Source organism: Anser brachyrhynchus (genome assembly GCF_964034855.1).
Source record: "Anser brachyrhynchus genome assembly, contig: SCAFFOLD_305, whole genome shotgun sequence".
Taxonomy (NCBI): domain Eukaryota; kingdom Metazoa; phylum Chordata; class Aves; order Anseriformes; family Anatidae; genus Anser; species Anser brachyrhynchus.
This window is the reverse complement of record NW_027664111.1, coordinates 19,047-35,781: the sequence shown is the minus strand read 5'-3', so window position 1 is coordinate 35,781 and position 16,735 is coordinate 19,047. Positions and strand designations below refer to the sequence as shown.

At 71.0% G+C, this 16,735-nt stretch overlaps 1 protein-coding gene across 1 annotated transcript; it reads right to left on the bottom strand.

The window, feature by feature from the left end:
• Positions 1-2,238: 2,238 nt before the first annotated feature.
• Positions 2,239-16,713, bottom strand: ERCC2 (ERCC excision repair 2, TFIIH core complex helicase subunit). Its single transcript, XM_080608453.1, is given in 32 exon segments — positions 2,239-2,330; positions 2,457-2,937; positions 3,026-3,169; positions 3,275-3,318; positions 3,321-3,417; positions 4,686-4,756; positions 4,854-4,926; positions 5,029-5,121; positions 5,224-5,345; positions 6,920-6,983; positions 7,088-7,189; positions 8,772-8,841; positions 9,380-9,449; positions 9,711-9,829; positions 11,200-11,368; positions 12,575-12,593; positions 12,595-12,709; positions 12,801-12,817; positions 12,819-12,854; positions 12,856-12,899; positions 12,997-13,015; positions 13,018-13,122; positions 13,230-13,244; positions 13,246-13,347; positions 14,304-14,318; positions 14,321-14,422; positions 15,812-15,829; positions 15,831-15,926; positions 16,020-16,082; positions 16,173-16,250; positions 16,328-16,427; positions 16,637-16,713. Coding segments are annotated over 31 exon segments (2,280 nt in total). The 5' UTR covers positions 16,642-16,713; the 3' UTR covers positions 2,239-2,330; positions 2,457-2,844.
• Positions 16,714-16,735: the final 22 nt, after the last annotated feature.

Below are 16,735 nucleotides of genomic sequence, written 5' to 3'. Positions count from 1 at the left end.
CGTGGTTGCACGGCGCACACCGCATGGTTGCACACCACACCATTGCGCGTTGCATGGGTGCACACTTGCACGTCACACAGTTGCACGGTGCACGGTTGCACGGCGCACGCCGCGTGGTTGCACGGTGCACGTTTGCACACTACCTGGTTGCACACCACACGGTTGCACGGCGCACAGCTGCTCAGCATGCAGTCGCACCTTGCACGTCGCACGGGGCGCGCGCCACACAGCCACGCTGTGCACGGCCGTACGGCCGTACCGTGCACGTTTGCACACCACACGGTCGCACGCTACGTGGTTGCACGGCGCACACTTGCTCAGCATACGGTCGCACGGTGCACGACGCACGGCTGCACGCCACACGGTTGCGCAGTGCGCGGTTCACGCTTGCACACCGCATGGCTGCACGGCGCACGCTCACACCGGGCACGCCGCATGCTTGCACGTTGTGTTGCACGCCGCACGTTGCACGGGGGCCGGTTGCACGCTGCACGCCGCACGGAGCAAATTGCACGTTGCACGTTGCATGGAGCACGTTGCACGCTGCATGGGGCACGTTGCACGGAGCACGTTGCACGTTGCACGGGGCACGTTGCACGGGGCCGGTTGCACGTTGCACGTTGCACGTCGCACACCAGCACCGTGCACCCTCCGGGGGGGGGGCACCCAGCACCCCACATGCTGCAGCGGGCGGCCGTGGGTGGGTGCTGCGGGCGCCGGCCTTGGCTGACCTTGATGGGTGACAGCCACCACGGCTCCAGTTATGCTCCCACGGGGCCTGTACTGGGAGCGCTGGGAGCACTGGGAGCCAAGCAGGGAGGGGGCAAACCCCAAGCCCGGGCAGCACGGACAAAGGGTTACAGGGGACAAAGGGACACTGGGGGGGGGGGCACATATTGGAGCGCCCCCACGGGTGACACCGGCCCCACGCGGGGGGGGGGGTGCCCGTGGGGGACGCACCCGAGCCCCCGGCCCCGCGTGGGGGATCCCCACAGAGGGGTGCTGGTGGGGGGGGGGGGCACCCAGGGGTGTTGGGGGGGGGGGCCGGGTCCCCGCGCCCTGACCCCGTCGAGGATCCGCTGGATCAGGGCAATTCAAGCCAGGGGGGGTGGGGGGGGGCGGCTCCGAGCCCCCCCCTCGCGCCCGGTATTTTTAGGCCGGGTTGGGTTTCGCCGCCGGATCCGGTGTCGGCGCTGGGGACCCCGGTGGGGGGCACGGGAAGGGCGTCGGGGACCGGGGGGGGGGCACCCATGGGTGGGGAAGGGGATGGCATTGGGAACCCCCCCCCCCCCGCACCCCAAAATGATGCCGGGTGCCCCCACGGGGAAACTGAGGCACGGAGCAGGGCCCCCTAGGGGGGGTCCCACACCTGTGGGGTGCCCCATAGGGTGCCTCCCCCCCCCCACCCATGGGTGCCCCATTAACAGGGTGCTGCTGGCACAAGGGGGTGCCCATGGGGGGGACCCTGGGGACACGGGGTGTCGGGGACAGGGGGACAATGGGGACATTGGGACAATGGGGCCCTGGGGACATGGGGTGCTGGGGACCCTGGGGACATGGGGTGTCAGGGACATGGGGACATGGGGTGTCAGGGACAGGGGGACAATGGGGACACCGGGACAATAGGGCCCTGGGGACATGGGGTGCTGGGGACCCTGGGGACATGGGGTGCCAGGGACAGGGGGACAATGGGGACACCGGGACAATAGGGCCCTGGGGACATGGGGTGTCAGGGACATGGGGACCTTGGGGACATTGGGACCCTGGGGACACGGGGTGCCAGGGACATGGGGACAATGGGACCTTGGGGACAATGGGACCTTGGGGACATGGGGACCCTGGGGACATGGGGACCCTGGGTGCCAGCAACATGGGGACAATGGGACCTTGGGGACAATGGGACCTTGGGGACATGGGGACCCTGGGGACATGGGGACCCTGGGTGCCAGCAACATGGGGACAATGGGACCTTGGGGACAATGGGACCTTGGGGACAATGGGACGCTGGGGACAATGGGACCTTGGGGACATGGGGACCCTGGGTGCCAGCAACATGGGGACAATGGGACCCAGGCCGCCTCCCCAGCCCCATGCTGTGGGTGCTGGGGGGGGGGGGGGGGGCACTGTTGGGGCTGGGGGGAGCCACGTGCCTGCTCCCACCCATTCCCCCCCCGGCAGCGGGGGCACCACAGCCCCCCCCCAAAGGTTGAGGGGGGAGCACAGGGGGACAGAGACGCGGGGGGGGGGGCGGGGGTCCCGCCTGCAGCTGCTTTATTTTGGGAATGTCGGGGGGGGGGGGGGGCAGGTCCCGATGTGCAGCTCCAGCAGGGCTGCAGGGGGGGTCCAGGTCCTGCTCCGTGTGACCGGGGGGGGTCCAGACCCCACCCCAAATACATGGGGGGGGTCCAGGTCCCGCTCTGTGTGACCGGGGGGGCTCCAGACCCCACCCCAAATACATGGGGGGGGGGTCCAGGTCCTGCTCCGTGTGACCGGGGGGGCTCCAGACCCCACCCCAAATACAGGGGGGGGGCTCCAGATCCCAGTCCATGTGGTCGGGGGGGGGGGTGTCCAGATCCCAATCCAAGTGTGGGGGGGGGCGGGACCCAGATCCCCCTCCGTGTGATCGGGGGGGGCTCCGGCCCCCACCCCGAACACACAGGGGGGGGACCTGGGCCCCGCTCCCGCTGGGGGGGGGGGCAGATCTCCATCCCCCTCCCCGCTGCCGGGGGCTCTCCCGATCCCCTTCCACGCACATGGTGGTGGTTCGGGGGGGTCGAGTCCCGCTCCGAGCGTGTGTGTGTGTGTGCTGGGGGGGGGGGGGGGGGTCGGTGCCCCCCCCCAGCCTCAGGCCTGCTGGGCGATCTGCTCGATCCTCTGCAGAACCTCCTCCGACTGCAGCTGCTCCAGCGTCAGCAGCGACAGCCCCAGCTGGTCCTCCTGCCCCCGGGGGCGCGGCGTGAAAGGGGGAGGGGGTCCCCAACCTTTCCGTGCGCCCCCCCCCCCCAAAAATAAAAAGGATCCTCACCTTGTGGAAGGGCTGGGCCATCTGCCGCAGGAAGAACTTGGCCACCTGCACGGCCTCGTCCACCGTCAGGTTGAGGTTGGCGTCGGTGATGTGCTCCTGGATCCACCGCGGCAGCTTGCCCCGCTTGTCCGCCCGGGCGAAGCGCTGCGACGGGGCCGGGGAGAGGAAGGGGGGGGGGGGACAAAACAAGATTTAGGGGGGGCCCCTTTACCTTTTCCCCCCCCCCCCACGTCGGCAGCCGGCACCCACCTTATCGGCGAAGACCATGAGGCCGTAGTCGGTTTTGCCGCGCAGGCCCGGCCGACGCACTGGGCGGCGTGGCGCATGGCGTCGAAGGTGAGGAAATCGTTCTCCCGGATCTGGAATTGGTCCCGCAGGTACTCCAGGCGCGCCTGGGGGGGGGGAAGGCTCTGTAGGGTGCTGGGGTGGGGGGTGGGGGGGTCCGCTCCGCCTGTGGGGGTGCCCCTCTGGGGTCCCGCTGCGTCCCCCCCGTGGGGGTCCCGCTGCAGCCCATGGGGCGCTCCCCAGTGCCCCGCTGTGTCCCCTGGGTGCTTGGTGGGGTCCCAGGGGGGTTCTGGTGGTCCCCAGGGTGCTCCCTTGTGTCCCCTGGGTGCCCGGTGGGGTCACAGGGGTGTCCTGGTGGTCCCCCACTGTGTCCCCTGGGTGCTTGGTGGGGTCCCAGTGGGGTTCTGGTGGTCCCCAGGGTGCCCCCCTGTGTTCCCTGAGTGCCCAGTAGGGTCCCAGGGGGGTTCTGGTGGTCCCCAGGGTGCTCCCTTGTGTCCCATGGGTGCCCGGTGGGGTCCCAGGGGGGGTCCTGGTGGTCCCCCACTGTGTCCCATGGGTGCCTGGTGGGATCCCAGGGGGGTCCTGGTGGTCCCCAGGGTGCTCCCTTGTGCCCCCTGGGTGCCCGGTGGGATCCCAGGGGGGTCCTGGTGGTCCCCCACTGTGTCCCCTGGGTGCCTGGTGGGATCCCAGGGGGGTGCTGGTGGTCCCCAGGGTGCTCCCTTGTGTCCCATGGGTGCCTGGCGGGGTCCCAGGGGGGTCCTGGTGGTCCCCAGTGTGCCCCATTGTGTCCCATGGGTGCTCCACTGTGGCCATGGGGTGCCTTGCTGCTCACCAGGGTGTCCCACTGTGTCCCATGGGTGCCCAGTGGGGTCCCAGTGGTCCCCAGGGTGCCCCCCCTGTGTCCCCTGAGTGCCCAGTAGGGTCCCAGGGGGGTCTTGGTGGTCCCCAGGGTGCCCCACTGTGTCCCGTGGGTGTCCCACTGTGGCCATGGGGTGCCTTGAAGGTCCCTTGGCCGTCCCGCTGTGTCCCACGGGTGCCCCCCTGTGTCACCAGCACGTCCTGCAGGTCCCCAGGGTGCCCCACGGTGTCCCATGGGTGCCGCCCTGTGTCACCAGCACGTCCTGCAGCTCCCCAGTTTGCCCCACGGTGTCCCATGGGTGCCCCCCTGTGGCACCGGCACGTCCCGCTAGTCCCCAAAGCGCCCCACTGCGTCCCATGGGTGCCCCGCTGGTCCCCAAGGTGTCCCAAGGGTGCCCCCCCGCGTAACACCAGCACGTCCTACAGCTCCCCAGGGTGCCCGGCCGCGTCCCGTGGGTGCCCTGCCGGTCCCTGGGGGCGCCCCACGCTGTCCCCACGCTGTCCCCACGCCCCTCACCTTCAGGATGCGGCTCTGAGTGTAGACGTAGGGCACCCCGAACATGATGACGGCCCTGCCGTAGTGGTGCACTGCATGGGGACGGTGACACGGTGACACGGGGACACCGGGGGGAGCCGACGTCCCCCCCCCGCGCGTCCCCTCCCCGTCCTTGTCCCCGTCCCTCACCGAAGTCGATGCCCTCCGACACCTTGCCCCGGGCCACCGAGAGCAGGATGGCACCCCGGCCGTTCTCGCAGGCCTGCCGAAAGCCAGCGCCGCGTCACCGCCGGGGGACGGACGGGGACGGCCACCGGGGGACGGGGACAGCCCCCGGGGGACCCCAGGGGACGGGGACAGCCACCTCCTGGTACTTCTCCAGGGCCATGCTGGTCTCGGCGCCGTCCTGCGTCTCGATGAAGATGAGCTTGTTCCTCTGGATGTTCTCCAGGATGCCCTGCGGAGAGGGGGGGGGGGACACGGGACACGGTGGGGACACCTCGGGGACGCTTTGGGGACGCCACGGGGACGCCACGGGGACGCCACGGGGACGCCGTACCTGCTCGTACCAGGAGGCCACGATGTTCTCCATGTACTGGTAGCTGGTGAAGAAGGCGACGATGCCGTCGGGCACCACGGCCGACAGCTCCAGCAGCAGGCTCCCGTAGTTGCGGATGACGGCTGAGCCGCGGGGTCACTCGGGGCGGCGGGGGGGGGGGGAGCCCGGACCCCGAGGCGCCCCCTGCCCCGTAACCCCGTCGCCGTCCCCCTCCCTGCGCCCTACAACCACGTCCCTGTCCCCTCCCCTGTGCCCTGGGGCGCTGGGTCTTCCCCGTCCCATAAACGTGTCCCTGTGTCCTCCCCCACCCCATAAACGTGTCCCCATGTCCTCCCCCACCCCATAAACGTGTCCCTGTGCCTCCCCATCCCATAAACGTGTCCCCGTGTCCTCCCCGTCCCATAAACGTGTCCCTGGGTCTTCCCCATCCCATAAACGTGTCCCTGCGTCCTCCCCCACCCCATAAACATGTCCCCGTGCCTTCCCCGTGCCCTATAACCACGTCCCTGTGTCCTCCCCATCCTATAACGGTGTCTCTGTCCCTATAAGCACGCCACTGTCCCCTCCCTGTGCCCTATAACCGTGTCCCCGTGTCCCCCCTACCCCATAACCGTGTCCCCATCCCCTCCCTGTGCCCTATAACCGTGTCCCCGTGTCCCCCCTACCCCATAACCGTGTCCCCGTGTCCCCCCGTACCCCACAGCCGTGTCCCCGTCCCCTCCCTGTGCCCTATAACCAAACCCCTACACCCCCCCTGCCCTATAACCACGTCCCTGTCCCAGTGTCCCTGTCCCCTCATCCCCAGCCCTGTCCCCCCCCCGGTGTCCCCAACCCCCCCCAGGTGTCCCTGTCCCCCCCCAGGTGTCCTTGTCCCCTTGTCCCTGTCCCCATCCCTGTCCCCCTTGGTGTCCCTGTCCCCCCCCGGTGTCCCCGTCCCCCCCAGGTGTCCCTGTCCCCCCCAGGTGTCCCTGCCCCCTTGTCCCCATCCCCATCCCTGTCCCCCCCCAGGTGTCCCTGACCCCCCCAGGTGTCCCTGTCCCCTTGTCCCTGTCCCCATCCCTGTCCCCCTTGGTGTCCCTGTCCCCCCCCCGTGTCCCCAACCCCCCCGGTGTCCCTGTCCCCCCCCCCCAGTGTCCCTGACCCCCCCAGGTGTCCCTGTCCCCTTGTCACCATCCCCATCCCTGTCCCCCTTGCTGTCCCTGTCCCCCCCCCGGTGTCCCTGTCCCCCCCCCAGTGTCCCTGTCCCCCCCCAGGTGTCCCTGACCCCCCCAGGTGTCCCTGACCCCCCCAGGTGTCCCTGACCCCCCCAGGTGTCCCTGACCCAGCCCCGGTGTCCCTGTCCCCTTGTCCCTGTCCCCAGCCCTGTCCCCTCTGGTGTCCCTGACCCCCCCGGTATCCCTGTCCCCCCCCCCGGTGTCCCTGTCCCCCCCCCCGGTGTCCCTGTCCCCCCCCCCGGTGTCCCTGTCCCCCCCCCGGTGTCCCTGTCCCCCCCCAGGTGTCCCTGACCCCCCCAGGTGTCCCTGACCCCTTGTCCCCGTCCCCATCCCTGTCCCCCTTGCTGTCCCTGTCCCCCCCCCCGGTGTCCCTCTCCCCCCCCCAGTGTCCCTGTCCCCCCCCCAGTGTCCCCGTCCCCCCCCCAGTGTCCCCGTCCCCCCCCCGGTGTCCCCGACCCCCCCCCAGTGTCCCCGTCCCCTACCGATGTCCTCTCGCGTCTCGAACTTGGAGCTGATGGCCACCTGGTCATTGCCGCGGCCCACGATCTGGGGGGGGGGACACACAAGGTGACAAGGGGGTCCCCGACCCCCCCCCCCCCGCGCAGTGCCACGTGTCCCCTGTGCCCCCCCCCAGCCGTGTCCCCGCTCACCATGGGGCACAGGCAGGTCCGCGCCAGCGTCATGGTGAAGGTCGCCATGGTGACGGGGCGAAAATCCAGGATTTTGGGGTAAATGTCCAGGGGGGACAGGGTCTGGGGGGGGGGGGGGAGAGGGGGGGTCAGATCTGGGGGGTCCCGTGGGGGGGGGGGAATAGAGGGAATGTGGGGGGGACGAGGGGCGGATGTGGGGGGACATGGGGGGGCATGGGGGGGGCATGGGGGGGGCATGGGGACATGGGGGGGGCATGGGGGGGGCGTGGAGGGGTCATGGGGGGACACGGGGACAGGGGGGGACATGGGGGGGCATGGGGGGGGCATGGGGACATAGGGGGACATGGGGGGGCATGGGGGGACATGGGGGGACGTGGGGGGATGTGGGGGGATGTGGGGGGGACGTGGGGGGGACGTGGGGGGGACACGGGGGGGACACGGGGGGGACACGGGGGGGCATGGGGGGGGGCATGGGGGGACATGGGGGGGACATGGGGGGGGCATGGGGGGACATGGGGGGGACATGGGGGGGGCGTGGGGGGACATGGGGGGGACGTGGGGGGCATGGGGGGGACATGGGGGGGCATGGGGGGGACGTGGGGGGCATGGGGGGACGTGGGGGGGCGTGGGGGGACATGGGGGGGACGTGGGGGGGCATGGGGGGCACATGGGGACACGGGGGGGCATGGGGGGGGACATGGGGGGACATGGGGGGGACATGGGGGGGCATGGGGGGACATGGGGGGCATGGGGGGGCATGGGGGGACATGGGGGGGCATGGGGGGGCATGGGGGGGCATGGGGGGGGGCATGGGGGGGACATGGGGGGATATGGGGGGGGCATGGGGGGGACATGGGGGACATGGGGGGGCATGGGGGGACATGGGGGGGCATGGGGGGGCATGGGGGGGACGGGGGGGCATGGGGGGGCATGGGGGGGACGGGGGGGGCATGGGGGGGACATGGGGGGACATGGGGGGGCATGGGGGGGACATGGGGGGGCATGGGGGGGACATGGGGGACATGGGGGGGCATGGGGGGACATGGGGGGGCATGGGGGGGACATGGGGGGCATGGGGGGGACATGGGGGGGGCATGGGGGGACATGGGGGGACATGGGGGGGACATGAGGGGCATGGGGGGGACATGGGGGGGCATGGGGGGGCATGGGGGGGACATGAGGGGCATGGGGGGGACATGGGGGGGCATGGGGGGGCATGGGGGGGCATGGCGGGGCATGGGGGGGCATGGGGGGGCGGGACGTGGGGGGGCATGGGGGGGACATGGGGGGATATGGGGGGGATATGGGGGGGACATGGGGACAAGGGGGGACATGGGGGGACATGCGGGGACATGGGGGGCATGGGGGGACTTGGGGGGGGGCATGGGGGGGACATGGGGGGGACGTGGGGGGACATGGGGGGCATGGGGGGACATGGGGGGGGCATGGGGACATGGGGGGGGGCATGGGGGGGACATGGGGGGGCATGGGGGGGGCATGGGGGGACATGGGGGGCATGGGGGGACATGGGGGGCATGGGGGGACATGGGGGGGCATGGGGGGGGCATGGGGGGGACATGGGGGGGGGATGGGGGGGGGGACAAGGGGATGGAGGGGACATGGGGGGACATGGGGGGGACACAGGGGGACACGGGGGGGCCCTGGGGGGGCGGCGGGGGCTCACCCCCGAGGTGATGATGACGGACTGGAAGCGCTCGAAGACGGGTTTGATGGCGATGGAGGCGTCCATGCAGCTGCGGGGGGGGGGGGCGGGGGGGGGACACACACACGCACGGGTGACACCCGCCACCCCCCCGCGGCCATCCAGAGCCCCCCCCCCCAAAATTCTGTGCCCCCCCCCCGCCTCTGCCCCCCTCCCCTCAGCATTGGGGGGCAGGACCTCCCCATAGCCCCCCATGGCCCCCCCCACCAGCAGCCTCCCATGACCCCCCCCCAGCCCATTTCCCCCCCCAACCCCCTGTGCCCCCCCCCAAAAAAAACCCCTGTGCCCCCCCAAACCCCTTGTGCCCCCCCAGCTCCTTTTCCCCCCAAAAAAAACCTGTCCCCCCCCCCAAAAAAACTGTGCCCCCCCCGCAAAATTGTGCCCCCTCCAAACCCCCTGTGCCCCCCCAACCCCCCTGTGCCACCCCCCAAAAAACCCTTTGCCCCCCCAAACCCCTTGTGCCCCCCCCCACAAAAAAAACCCTGTGGCCCCCCCCCCAAAAACCCTGTGCCCCCCCCCAGCCCCCCCCGTGCCCCCCCCAGCCCCTTTTTCCCCCCCCCGCGCCCCACCTGAAGTGCAGGATGGGGTTGGCGATGGTGGGCGTCCTGTCGTCGAAGGGCTCGATGATGATGGTGAAACCTGGAAGCAGGGGGGGGGGGCACATAAATTGAGGGGGGGGGGCACACATAAATGGGGGGGGGGCACCCAGCAGCCCCCCCCCACCACGCAGCCCCCCCCAACATTTCCCATCCCCCCCCCCCCAGCGCCTCCCCTTACCCAATCCCACGCCAATAAAAGAGGGGGAGGGGGGGCAAAATAAAAAGCCCGGGGGGGGGGTCGCAGGGGTTGTGCCCCCCCCCCCGAGGTTTTGCGTGCCCCCCCCCCCAAAAAAAAACGGACCCTTGGAGTAGGTGCTGACGAGGGTGGCGAAGTTGGAGATGAGGGTGATGGCGGAGAAGTCGGCCACGTCGGCGATCTCCAGCGTGCGCAGCAGCGAGCGCAGCCGCTCGGCGCAGAACCTGGGGGGGGGGACACGGAGAGGGGGGGTCTCAGGGGGTCCCCTGGGGGGTGACGTCACGCGGGGGGGGGGCGTGATGTCACTCATGTGGGCGTGATGTCACCCGGGGGGGGCGTGATGTCACCCACGGGGGGGGGAATGCTCTGGGGAAGAGGGGGTGCGAGGTGGAGGGGACGCGGTGTGTTGGGGACGTGGTGACGTGGGGGGGGACACGGTGACGTGGGGGGGGGGCACAGTGACATGGGGGGGCTCATGTCATCCTGGGGGGCGTGATGTCACTCATGGGGGTGTGATGTCACTCATGGGGGCGTGATGTCACCCGGGGGGGCCGTGATGTCACCCACAGGGGGGGGGGGAATGCTCTGGGGAAGAGGGGTGCGAGGTGGAGGGGACGGGGCGTGTTGGGGATGTGGTGACGTGGGGGGGGACACGGTGATGTGGGGGGGGGCACAGTGACATGGGGGGGCTCATGTCATCCTGGGGGGCGTGATGTCACTCATGGGGGTGTGATGTCACCGGGGGGGGTGTGATGTCACCCGGGGGGGCCGTGATGTCACCCACGGGGGGGGAAATGCCCTGGGGAAGAGGGGTGCGAGGTGGAGGGGACGCGGTGTGTTGGGGACGTGGTGACGTGGGGGGGGACACGGTGACGTGGGGGGGCTCATGTCACCCTGGGGGGGCTCATGTCACCCGGGGGGGCGTGATGTCACTCATGGGGGTGTGATGTCACTCATGGGGGCGTGATGTCACCCGGGGGGGGCGTGATGTCACCCACAGGGGGGGGAATGCCCTGGGGAAGAGAGGTGCGAGGTGGAGGGGACGCGGTGTGTTGGGGACGTGGTGACGTGGGGGGGGGGGCATGGTGACGTGGGGGGGGCTCATGTCACCCCGGGGGGGCTCATGTGACCCGGGGGGGGCGTGATGTCACTCATGGGGGGTGTGATGTCACCTGGGGGGGTGTGATGTCACCCGGGGGGGGGGCGTGATGTCACCCACGGGGGGGGGAATACCCCGGGGAAGAGGGGGTGCGAGGTGGAGGGGACGCGGTGTGTTGGGGACATGGTGACGTGGGGGGGGGACACGGTGACGTGGGGGGGGCTCATGTCACCCTGGGGGGGTTCGTGTCACCCTGGGGGGGGGACATGCCACCTGGGGGGGGGGCGCAGTGTCCCAGAGCATGAGGGGGGGGCCATTATCCTGGGGGGGGGGGGTGAAAACGCCACCAAGGAGGTGACAAGGAGAGGAGGGGGGCACAGGGCGCCCAGGAGCCGGCCGCCACCCGGGGGGGGGAGCACTTTTTAGGGGTGACAGGCCCCACGGAGAGGGGGGGGGGGGGGGCTTTTTTTTTTGGGGGGGGGGGGTCGGACTCACCGCAGGGGCTTGCGCTCGATGCAGACCTTGTCGTGGAGGTCGCGCAGGAAGGCGGGGGGGCTCTCCTGCACCACGCGCGGCCCCCGCAGGCGCGCCCGCAGGTAGGCCACCAGCCGCTTCAGGAAGCCCACGAAGTGCTCGGCCGTGCGGATGCTGCCGGGGACGGCCTCTGGGGGGGGGGGGGGCGGAGGGGGGGGGGCGAGAAAAAAAAAAAGGGGGGGGTTAGAAACGCCGGGGGGGGCGCAGAAATACGGGGAGGGGGGCGCGGAAGCGCAGAGGGAAGGGTGAAGGTCATGGTGGGGGGGGTGTGGGGCTGGGGGGTGCCTTAAAGGGATGGGGGGGGGGGGGGGAGAAAAAGGGGGGGGGGACAGAAAAAGGGGGGGGGGACAGAAAAACACTGGGGGGGCACAGAAATATTGGGGGGGGGGCACCAGAAATATTGGGGGGGGGGCGCGGAAATGTGGAGAGAAGGATGTAGGAAATGTGGAGGGGGGTGTGGGGCTGGGGGGTGCCCTAAAGGGATGGGGGTTGGGGGGGGGGGCAGAAAAAAGGGGGGGGGACAGAAAAAGGGGGGGGGGGACAGAAACACTGGGGGGGCACAGAAATATTGGGGGGGGGGGCACGGAAACGCAGAGGGAAGGGTGAAGGTCATGGGTGTGGGGGGTGGTGAGGGGCTGGGGGCGCCCCAAAAGGGACTGGGGTTGGGGGGGGCAGCCTGGAAAATGGCCGGGGGGGGGATTGAAAGGGGGGGGCACCGGGGGGGGGGGTGCTCAGAAGCGTCCTAAGCACGGGCTGGGGGGGGGCACATCTAAAAGGGGGTGGGGGGGCCCCCAGGGATCCCCCCACAATGGAAATTGGGGGGGGGGGGGGGGGAGAGAAGAGGACCCCCCCGGGCAGAAACTGGGGGGGGGGGCACCCAAATGTGGGTCGGGAGCTGGCGGGGGGGGCACCCGAAAAGGAATTTTGGGACCCCCCCCCCCCCAATCTGCGCAAGAGTGGCAGCGGGGGGGGGGGGGGTCCCATACCCCAAAGGGAGCTGTGGGGGCACCAGCAGAGACTCGGAGCCCCCCGGGGGTGAAAAAAACAAGGGGGGGGGGGCACCCCAAAAACCTCCCCGCGGTGTAGAGGGGGGGGGTCCCCAAAGGGTCTTGAGCCCCCCCCCCGCCCCCCCCCTTTCAAACCGCAGCCCGGGTAAGGGCCCCAAAAAATCCACCCCGGGGGGTGAGCGGCGTGGATAGGGGGGCGGGGGTGGAGGGGGGCCACCGCTGCGCCCCCCCCCCCCCCCATATTGACCCCCCCCTCGGCTCGGTGACCCCCCCCCGGTTCGGTGACCCCCCCCCCCCGGCTCGGCGACCCCCCCCCCGGGGGCTCTCACCGTGCAGGATCTGGTCGGGGGAGCACGGGGTTGGCGAGGTAGAGGTCGGTCTCGCGGGCGGCCCCCGCCTCGCGCAGCCCCTCCACCAGGCGCCGGTACTCGTCCCGCAGCCGCTGCGCGTCCGTGTCCTTGATCCTTTGGGGGGGGGGGGCACGGTGACAAAATAAGGGGACACGGGGGACAAATTGGGGGGGGGGGGACACGAGGGGGGGGGGCGGGCGCTCACTTTTGGATGGTGGCTTGGCAGCGTGGCCACGTTGGCCTGGCAGCGATCGAGCGATGCGGCGCGTGATGTTCACCCCCATGGAGTCGATGCAGACGTTGTCTTTTTTTGGGGGGGGGGGGGACGCACAAAAAGCCGCGGTGACGCCGGGGGGTGGCACCGCGGTGACATTACGGGGGCGGGGGGGGGGGACGCTCACCGATGTTGTGCGCCTCGTCTCGAAGACCACGACGGAGTTCTTGGCCAGCTCCTTGGACACCAGGTCGGCGATTTTGGGGTCCAGCAGGTAGTGGTAGCTGTAGACGACGACGTTGGCGTGCAGGATCTTGGGGGGGACAGTAAGGGGGGGGGACGCGTCACCCCCCCCACAATGTCCCCACGGGGGGGGGGGGGGACATCCCCACGGCCCCCCCCCACCCCCTAAAAACTTACCGAATAGCGGGCGAGGGAAATAGGGGCACCAGCCCCGCTGGCGGCCGTGCGCCTTGAGGTCGTCCAGGTTGTAGACGCCGTAGGGCAGGGGCACCTCGCGCCCGTGGGTGTCGAACTCCTGCGGGGACAACGGCCCCCGGGGGGGGGGGTGACAAGGGGCCGGGGGGGGGGTGACAAGGACCTGGTGCCCCCCCCCCAGGGTGTCACGCGCCCCCCCCCAGGTGATGTGTGATCCCCCCCCCAAGATGACACAAGCCCCCCCCCCAGGGTGACACAAGCCCCCCCCCAGGGTGATGCGTGTGACCCCCCCCCTAGGGTGACATGAGCCCCCCCCCAGTGACGTGTGACCCCCCCCAGGGTGACGTTGTGACCCCCCCCAGGTGACACAAACCCCCCCCCCCCAGGTGACTTGTGACCCCCCCCAGGGCAACACAAAGACCCCCAGGTGACGTGTGACCCCCCCCCCCCGGTGACGTGTGACCCCCCCAGGGTGACACAAGCCCCCGCCAGGTGATGTATGACCCCCCCCAAAGTGACAATAGCCCCCCCCCCCCCGGTGACGTGTGACCCCCCCCAGGGTGACATGAGCCCCCCCCAGGTGACGTGTGACCCCCCCCAAGTGACACGAGCCCCCCCCCAAGTGACACGAGCCCCCCCCCCAAGTGACACGAGCCCCCTCCCCAGGTGACTTGTGACCCCCCCCAGGTGACACAACCCCCCCCCCCCCAGGTGACGTGTGACCCCCCCAGGGTGACACGAGCCCCCCGCCAGGTGACGTATGACCCCCCCCCCCAGATGACAAGAGCCCCCCCCCAAGTGACAAAACCCCCTCCCCAGGTGACTTGTGACCCCCCCCAGGTGACTTGTGACCCCCCCCCAGGTGACACGAGCCCCCCCCAGGTGATGTGTGACCCCCCCCCCAAGATGACATGAGCCCCCCCCCCAAGTGACAAGAGCCCCTCCCCAGGTGACTTGTGACCCCCCCCAGGTGACAAGAGCCCCTCCCCAGGTGACGTGTGACCCCCCCCCAAGCGACACGAGCCCCCCCCCCGGTGCCGCGCGCCCCCCCCCCACCTCGAAGAAGCGGGCAGGCGGGGCAGCGAGGCGTCGCGGCGCTGCTGCGCCCGCAGGTAGGAGGCCGTCAGGCTGAGGCAGCGCCCGTCCACCTCCACCCCGAAGCGCAGCGACGACACCTGGGGGACGCGGCCACCGTGTCACCCGTGTCACCCATCACCCGTGTCACCCGTGTCACCCGTGTCACCCGTCACCCGTGTCACCCGTGTCACCCCGTGTCACCCCGTGTCACCCGTGTCACCCGTGTCACCCGTGTCACCCGTCACCCCGTATCACCCATGTCACCCGTCACCCGTGTCACCCGTATCACCCGTGTCACCCGTCACCCGTGTCACCCCGTGTCACCCCATGTCACCCGTGTCACCCGTGTCACCCCGTGTCACCCCATGTCACCCGTGTCAACCCGTGTCACCCGTGTCACCCATGTCACCCGTGTCACCCGTCACCCGTATCACCGTGTCACCCGTCACCCGTGTCACCCATGTCACCCGTGTCACCCATGTCACCCCGGGCTGGCCCCCTCCCATGTCCCCGGGGACCTGCCGCTGCCCCCGGGGCCACCAAGGACACCGGGGGCTGGCCCCGAAGTCCCGCCACCACCCCCGGTGCCACCGGGATCTGGCCCCAGAGCCCCCCCATTGTCCCCAGTGTCCCCAGTGCCACCAGGATCTGGCCCCTGCCGCTGTCCCCAGCCCCCCCAGTGCCACCAAGGGCTGTCCCCGGACCCCGCCACCATCTCCAGTGTCCCCAGAGCCCCACCATCGTCCCCAGTGTCCCCAGTGCCCCCACCTATTGACCCCAGTGCCACCAGGGGTTGTCCCCAGTGCTCCCAGTGCCCCCAGAGGCTGTCCCCAGTGTCCCCCCCCACTGTCCCCCAGTGCCCCCAGGGACTGTCCCCAGTGCCCCCAATGCCCCCAAGGGTTGTCCCCAGTGTCCCCCCCCACTGTCCCCAGTGCCCCCAGGGGACTGTCCCCAGTGCCCCCAGTGCCACCAGGGGCTGTCCCCAGTGCCTCCAGTGCCACCAGGGGCTGTCCCCACTGCCCCCCCCCCCGTCCCCAGTGCCCCCAGTGCCACCAGGGGCTGTCCCCAGTGCTCCCAGTGCCACCAGGGGCTGTCCCCACTGCCCCCCCCCCCATCCCCAGTGCCCCCAGCGGCTGTCCCCAGTGCCCCCCCCACTGTCCCCAGCGCCACCGGGGCTGTCCCCAGTGTCCCCCCCACTGCCTCCATTGCCCCCCAGGGGCTGTCCCCAGTGTCCCCCCCCACTGTCCCCAGTGCCCCTAGTGCCACCAAGGGCTGTCCCCAGTGCCCCCGGGGGCTGTCCCCAGTGCCCCCAGGGGCTGTCCCCAGTGCCCCCCCCACTGTCCCCAGTGCCCCCAGGGGTTGTTCTCAGTGCTCCCCCCACTGTCCCCAGTGCCCCCAGGGGCTGTCCCCAGTGCCCCCCCCCACTGTCCCCAGCGCCACCGGGGCTGTCCCCAGTGCTCCCAGTGCTCCCAGTGCCCCCCCCGCACCTCGGGGTGGATGCACAGGGTTCTTCCTGGAGCTCAGCGCCAGCCCCAGGAAGGGCACCTTCTCCCCGAGCTCCTTCTCGTAGTAATCCAGCAGCTTCCGCAGCTCCTCGATCACCTGGGGGGCGGGGGGGTGGGGGGGGGGCGAGGCTCAGCCGGATCCCCCTGGGGATCCACCGCCCCCCCCGGGGATCCGCTCCCCGCCCCCAACCTTCTCGATCTCGGGCACCGTGCGGGAGCAGTAGATCAGCTTGGTCACGTCCAGCGGCCGGGCCTGGGGGGGGGAGAGAGAGAGAAAGAGAGAGGTGATGCTGAGCTCCGCCGGACGGGGATCCACTGGGATCCACTGGGATGGAGCGCTCACCCGCTGGTAGGCCACGATGAGCGCCAGCAGCGACACCGTCTTCCCGGTCCCGGAGGGCATCTCCAGCACGCCGTGACCCTGCGGGGAGCCGGGGGTGGATCACCACGGAGCGGGTGGATCCCGGCCCCGGGGGGGGGGGTGGATCCCCGGCTCACTTTGGCGTCCAAGGTCCGCTTGAGCTCCAGCATGTAGGAGAACTGCTCGGGGTAGATGTAGTCGTAGGGGAAGGGCACCAGGAGCCCGTCGATGTTGAGCCTGGAGGGATCCAGCGGGGGGTCGCAGGGATCCACCGGGGGGGGATCCCGCCCGATCCCGGCCCCCCACCACCACCCCCCCTCCCTCCCGGCTCCGAAAGGGGCCTAAAAAGGGGCTGGGGGGAGGGGGGGGGGTGCCTGAAGGGGGCCCCCGCGCCTCGGGATCCACCGCGGGGATCCCCCCCGGGATCCCTCCCGCCCCCCGCTCACTTCATGGCCGCCGCCGGCCCCGCGCGGCCCCCGCCAGTCCTCTCTGCGGTCCGCGCCGCCTCCCCATTGGCCGCGCGGCCCGCCGGGCCCCGCCCCCCC